We start from the raw sequence: 6,098 nt of genomic DNA, 5'->3' as shown, positions 1-6,098 counted from the left end.
CTACCATTGACCGGCTCAGTGAAATGTTCTTAAAGTACCCGATAAATCCACCTTCTGTGCTACTAAATAAAACTTTTCTAGAACATGTCAGTTTGTAAATTTTTTTTTTTTTTACTTTTGGTCTGCCCCTTCACACCTAGATATTGAACTTTACATGAGCAGAAATCTTCATTCTCTTAACTGCTAAATACTCAGGCAGGGATATTAAATTTTTTATTGTTAAGTGACTCAACATCCTAGAAAAACCTATGTTTACTTCACTTTCCAGGAGAAACTCAAGTTGTAAAGGTACTATAATTAAAAGTATAATCGAAGACGCATGACCAGCAAATGTCAGCTCACTCTTTTTTTTTTTTTGCAGCACATCTAAGATTTTTATTTTGTTTTCATTACATGCCTGTGTATAGGTTTGTGCACATGCATGCAGGTCCCCACAGAGATTAGTGTTGGATCCCCAGAAGTTGGGGCTGTGGCCTTGGGGGCTGCCGGGTATGGGTGCTGGGAACTGAACTTTGGTCCTCACTCCTGACCTGACCTTTGTTAAGTCCTTGCTCCATCACCAGCATGTGTCAGCTCACTCTTTAAAGCTAAAATCTGGCTGGATTTTTTTATCACTGCGTCACTGCCTCAGTAAAATTTGCAATTTACTGTGCAGCACGTTGAGTATGACACTCAGAAGCCTCTTTTCCTGACTACAATTCAGGACACCGCAAATCAGTGACGTCAGAGACGGGGCGCTCCGCCCTCTCCGAATTAGCACCGCCCAGCCCTAACCCGCAGGAGGTTGCCGGGGACGCATGCGCAGTAAGCATTTACCGCAAAGGTTTCTGGGATTAGTAGTCCATATTCCTCTATCTTTGTTATTTGCCTGAAAAGAAATAACAACGTGAACTTGATCGCTTTGAATTTGATAAAAATTGAATAAAACTCAGATTGTGTCTCGGTAAAGTGGAAGCACTGAGCGATTTCCATAGGAGGCTCCAACATCGGCACAGGCGCCTCTCGGACGGCTTCACGGGGTCCTCGGCAGGGCGGGGCTTCACGCAGTGCCTTGTGGGTCCTTCCTGCTCCGGCTCTCTCTTTCTCTCGGGCCCGTGGCGTCGGCAAGATGGGTGAGCCTTCGGTGGTCGGGCTGAGCGCCTGCGGGCGGGACCTGGGGCTCGGGGTACAGTCGGTTGTGGGGCGATAAAGCGGGGAGCATGGCTGCACTGGGGTGGAGGCCGGAGGAAGAGGCTCCCGCGGACACGTGGCCGGAGGGTTCATGCGGTCTACGGGCCGCCATGCCGGGCAGGCGCGGCTGCTCCAGAGCCTTGCTCTGGAAACCTGTGTAAGCCGGAAGGTCGCATCGAGGTGCGTTTTTACATCTCCGAGTTAGCTAGGGAATTGTGAGGGCAACTGGCCCAGGGACCAAGGTAAGCTACAGACTCAGGGGTTGAAGGCTCGTATGGCCAGGGCTCGTGTACTCAAGCGACTTAGGCGGGTTTGCAAAGAACTCTGGTGTTTTAATTTCAGGCAAGTGTCGTGGTCTCCGTACTGCCAGGAAGCTCCGCAGCCACCGACGGGACCAGAAGTGGCATGACAAACAATACAAGAAAGCCCACTTGGGCACAGCCCTGAAGGCCAATCCTTTTGGAGGTGCCTCTCATGCCAAGGGAATCGTGCTGGAAAAAGTGTAAGTGAAAGTCTGCTTTTTATCATAATTGAGAACGAGTAATTTTTCGAAGCTACAAAAGATCCTGACTGAGGCACGTTGGTTTGGATTTTTAAGGAGAAAGAATGAAAGGTACCCCTGTTTATGTCAGGATTAGTGTTCAGAACCAGATAGAAAGAAAAAGGTTTTCTTAATTTCAGCATTGTTGTGGGTGGACTGGGAGAAGACGGTATCGAACAGTGTGAGAACTGTTCAGAGTGACTGAACCAGCTGGTACCTTCTTAATCTTTTAGTTTATTTTATTTCATTTGAATTGATTTTGACTGTATGCCTGTGTGAGGATGTCAGATCTTAGGGTTAGAGCCAGCTGCCATGTGGGTGATGGGAATTGAACCTTGGAAGAGCAGTCAATGCTCTTAACCACTGAGCCATCTCTCCAGCCTCAAAAAATTGCCTTTATTTTGGGGTGGGGGGTTTTGAGGCGGGGTTTCCCTGTAGCTTTAGAGCCTGTCCTGGAACTCAACATTTGTAGACCATGCTGGTCTTGAACTATTTGTTTTGGTTTTTGAGCCCTGACTGGCTTAGAACTTAATGCTTTTTAGAAGGCCAGAGAATCTGCCTGCCTCTCCCTGCTGGGATTAAAGGTGTGAGCCACCATACCTGGCCTGGGAGCATCAACTTCAAAAGCGATTTTTGTGTGTGTGATTTTGACAAATTGGAATCTCTTGTTACCTCATTTTTGCAGCTCCAAGGGAGCTAAATGTTCTCACTACAGTTCTGGGAAAAATCTCAGGCAAAAGAAAAACTTAGTTGAAATCACAGAATCTGAGGGATTTGAGCCTGAATTGAGAGGGTGGGTACTTGTCATTTTTTTAGAAATCTTGTTCACTAATGTGAATATCAATGTGCCATTGTGTTGCAGAGGAGTTGAAGCCAAGCAGCCAAATTCTGCTATCAGGAAGTGTGTCAGGGTGCAGCTCATCAAGAACGGCAAGAAGATCACAGCTTTCGTCCCCAATGATGGTTGCTTGAACTTCATTGAGGTAGGTGCCTTATAGTCTGTGCTTCCTGCTTGGGGGGGGATGGCTTTTTTGTAATTCTGCGTTGGGCATTTACTTTAATTAGTATGCTTTTAATTACTAGTGAAATCTAAATGGACTTTATTTTTTACTTTAGGAAAACGATGAAGTTCTGGTTGCTGGATTTGGTCGAAAGGGTCATGCTGTAGGTGATATTCCTGGAGTCCGCTTTAAGGTTGTTAAAGTAGCCAACGTGTCCCTTTTGGCCCTGTACAAAGGCAAGAAGGAAAGACCAAGATCCTAAATTTTGACAGTGGAAGCACAGTAATAAATTTTCCTATTCTAAGAATAGTTTGTGTCTTAGTTCTTTTCCTGAACCTCCAAAAATAATTGCCTTTACCTCTTGTATGAAACAAGACAGCTTAGCATCTACAGCCAAAGTATAAAAATAGTTTGCATATTCTTAACATGCATTGAATTTCTGTTGCTACTTGGCAGTTGTCAAGTTTAATAGCATGAGTATTTAATCTATAAGATCCCAATTTTCTGTGTTTACTAAGGGTGTGGCTTAGATTGTGGAGAATTTGCTTACCAGGCACAAACTCCCTGAGGGTCGGTCAGCAGTGGATAAAACTGTAATCCCCACACTTGGCTGAGGCAGGAAGAGTGCTTTGAAAGTGTATGGTGGGGGTTCCAGCCCCAGCAGTTTAGGCCAAGGTAAACTGGGATGCAGAGGAGAAGTTTTGAGAAGGGAATGGCATCGAATGTCTCTTTAACCTCAAGCAGTTGGTGAAAGTGACTGCTGAAGGCTCAGCACTTAGAAGCTTCAGGTCTAGAACTCAGATCATGGGCCTGGAGGGGTGAAGGGAGATACCCCGAGACAGCTTTGGTTTAAAACATCTGGCTACATTTTTTTGTATTTTATTGGCTCAAACCATTCCTCACTGTTGAGTACCTTGCATTTTAAACCTGATCACAGAATTTTCCATTGTCTGGTTAGAGATTAAAACTCCAGTGATGTGTGTCTGCACTAGAGTAGACCAGGCCGTGGTTTCTTACAATGCTTCCTAGCACGCGGGGGTGTCCATTAGCAGCAGAGATGTCATGATCAACTCTGCCAGGGAGTCTGGGCCTGCAGGTGTGGAGTACAGACAGCACTGAGGCCAAAAAACTTGGTTCCCTTTTGTCTTGAGGTCCAGACACCCTCAACAGCATCTTGTAAACAGCTGCATGGCCCCACAGTACACTGGCTACCAAACTTACAAGAGTCCCTCAGATTCAGTGTGTGGAACTGATTTTGGTCCCTTTTCTGCATACTTATTCATATTGGTGGCCAAAGCTCTATCCTTCCCACTCATCATGAAGCTTGTGTCTCTTGCCATGCTTTTTCTCAATGAGCAAGAAGGCTGGGCATGGTGGCTCATACCTCTAATCCCATCTGGGAGGCCAGTGTGGATCAGGAAATAAAATCCTGTCACTCCCCCCCCCCCCTCAAAAAATCTGAGACACAGTTCAGCTGGTCTATTTTTTTTTTAAAGAAATGTTAGAAAACATTCTAAAATGTATGGTGGAATGAGAATACCTTAATTGGGGTTAGCAAAGGTTGAAAGGTAACAAAATTTGGTTAATCGGGACTGAAGAGTGAAACTGAGTTTCTACATAGGCACAAGGTGAGACTAAACAAACCAAAGCATCATTAACCTGAGTTAGGGTTCTTAGAGCTTACTCCCAAAACAGGTTTTATAATGTTGGTCATCCAGTTTGTTATTTTGAAAATCCTTAAAAGGTAACATGGAGTATTTTCAAAACGCATGTTCAACAAAGGACTTGTATCCACTCCTAGAGCTCAGACAGGCCTATTAAACTAAGCAGAGTAGTAGCTATACACGTTACTTGAAAAGTGAAACTGCCTTCATCTGTCAACTGGGGGAGACTGGCAGTTTTGTCTAAAGTTAAACATTACAAATGTATCTTAGCCATTCAACTCCTAAGTAGTTACAAAGCCTGTGCATATTTTTATGACAGCTGAAAATTGGAAATAAGTCTACAGAAGAGACAGCTAAATTGTGATATATCCAAAAATGGCATACTACCTAACCATAAAAACTATTGTTGGGACTGGAGAAATGGGTCAGTTTAACATCATGTACCTTTTGTACCAGAGTTCACACCCATCTCCCACAGAACATAACTCCAGCTCAAAGATAATCTGGGACTCTCCTGGCCTCTAAAGGCATCACACTCAATGTGGACAAATTCACACACACACGAACATGTGACTTTTAAGACAAGTTGGTGTTACATGCAGCAACTTTCATGAATCTCGAGAGTATAAAAAGGCAATTTGAAAAGGTTACATCCTATATGTTGTCATTTATTTAACTGGAAGCTTACACTATGGAGACTGGCTGTCAACAGGGATAAGAAGGAGCAGAGCCCCACAGAAGCCCTCTGGCTGTTGCGTTTGCCTCTGCCCCTGACAGTGCTGGAAGTAGATGTGCCTTTCTGTGGCTGGACAGAAGGTTCCTTTGTAGTTTCATGTCTTGATTATGGAGAGCTTAACAACTGAATAAGATTCAGTGTCATATCCAGTCATAGGGGAATGTGCTGCGCAGTTTAATCCCAACTCAGGAGGCCAAGGCAGGTGGGTTTCTAATTTCAAGGTCAGCCTGGTCTACAGAGGGTCAGCCAGGGTTACAGAGAAAGACTGTCTTGTGGGGGCGGGGAAGGAAAAAACAGTTGTGAATGAGTAGTTAATCTAGCCCATTATTAATCTGTGTTAGATCTTGTCAAGTGTTCAGAGTACAAAGAACCCCCACCCCCCAAGTTCCTGCTGCAAAGGGATGTCAGAATCCATTTGACACTTACTAGTCTTCTGAGAAACAGTTTCTAAGGTGTCTGGGAGATTTTATTTTTTAATAGATGCTCCAGTCGCTCCAAGGTAAGTCATCTCCTGACTTTCTCCACTTGTAACCATTGGTCTTTTTTGTAGTGTGTTGTATCTGTCTGAAAGATAGTCTCCCCCCCCCCTTTTTTTTTCTTTTTTTTACTTCCTAAATAACTGGGGTTACAGGCTTGCAACCACACCGTTTTTAAACTGGTCACTTTGCACTTAGGAACCATTGCTCATATCTGGCCACCTCATCTCAAACTGGAAATATATGAAACATGGTACATCCTATCACTTAAAAAAAGGAATTTGCTCAAGCAATTACACTGCTGAGCTCAGAACAGTTGTTGGTCCTCTAATGACTTTGTTGCTGAGGAAAAGTCAAACCATTGCTAAGCAGTGGGCACTGCCTTACAAGTAGAATAGGCACTTAGCCACCGTAGGCCTAGCTCCATGCTGGGTATTGAGTTTCTGTTTGGTGTATGAGGGAAATTAAGGTATACACATATGATCAATAAAAAGTTTGTGTTTAGCCGGG

General features: G+C 44.3%; 1 protein-coding gene across 1 annotated transcript; it reads left to right on the top strand.

Annotated features, from left to right (window-relative positions):
• Positions 1-1,021: 1,021 nt before the first annotated feature.
• Rps23 (ribosomal protein S23) lies at positions 1,022-3,021 on the top strand. Its single transcript, XM_005356517.2, has 4 exons — positions 1,022-1,112; positions 1,513-1,672; positions 2,574-2,694; positions 2,828-3,021. Exons 1-4 carry the CDS (start codon positions 1,109-1,111, stop codon positions 2,972-2,974), a joined length of 432 nt encoding a protein of 143 aa, XP_005356574.1. The 5' UTR covers positions 1,022-1,108; the 3' UTR covers positions 2,975-3,021.
• The last annotated feature ends 3,077 nt before the right edge of the window (positions 3,022-6,098 follow it).

Source organism: Microtus ochrogaster, chromosome 19 (assembly GCF_000317375.1).
Source record: "Microtus ochrogaster isolate Prairie Vole_2 chromosome 19, MicOch1.0, whole genome shotgun sequence".
NCBI classification, from domain to species: domain Eukaryota; kingdom Metazoa; phylum Chordata; class Mammalia; order Rodentia; family Cricetidae; genus Microtus; species Microtus ochrogaster.
Note: the sequence above shows the minus strand (reverse complement) of the source record. Positions and strands in the feature narration are given on the sequence as shown.

Bases quoted from the DNA above. Each gene is read 5' to 3' on its own strand.
- Rps23 (XM_005356517.2), top strand. The intron at 1,673-2,573 runs GTAAGTGAAAGT...ATTGTGTTGCAG, and splicing joins GGAATCGTGCTGGAAAAAGT to AGGAGTTGAAGCCAAGCAGC. The intron at 2,695-2,827 runs GTAGGTGCCTTA...TTTTTACTTTAG, and splicing joins GTTGCTTGAACTTCATTGAG to GAAAACGATGAAGTTCTGGT.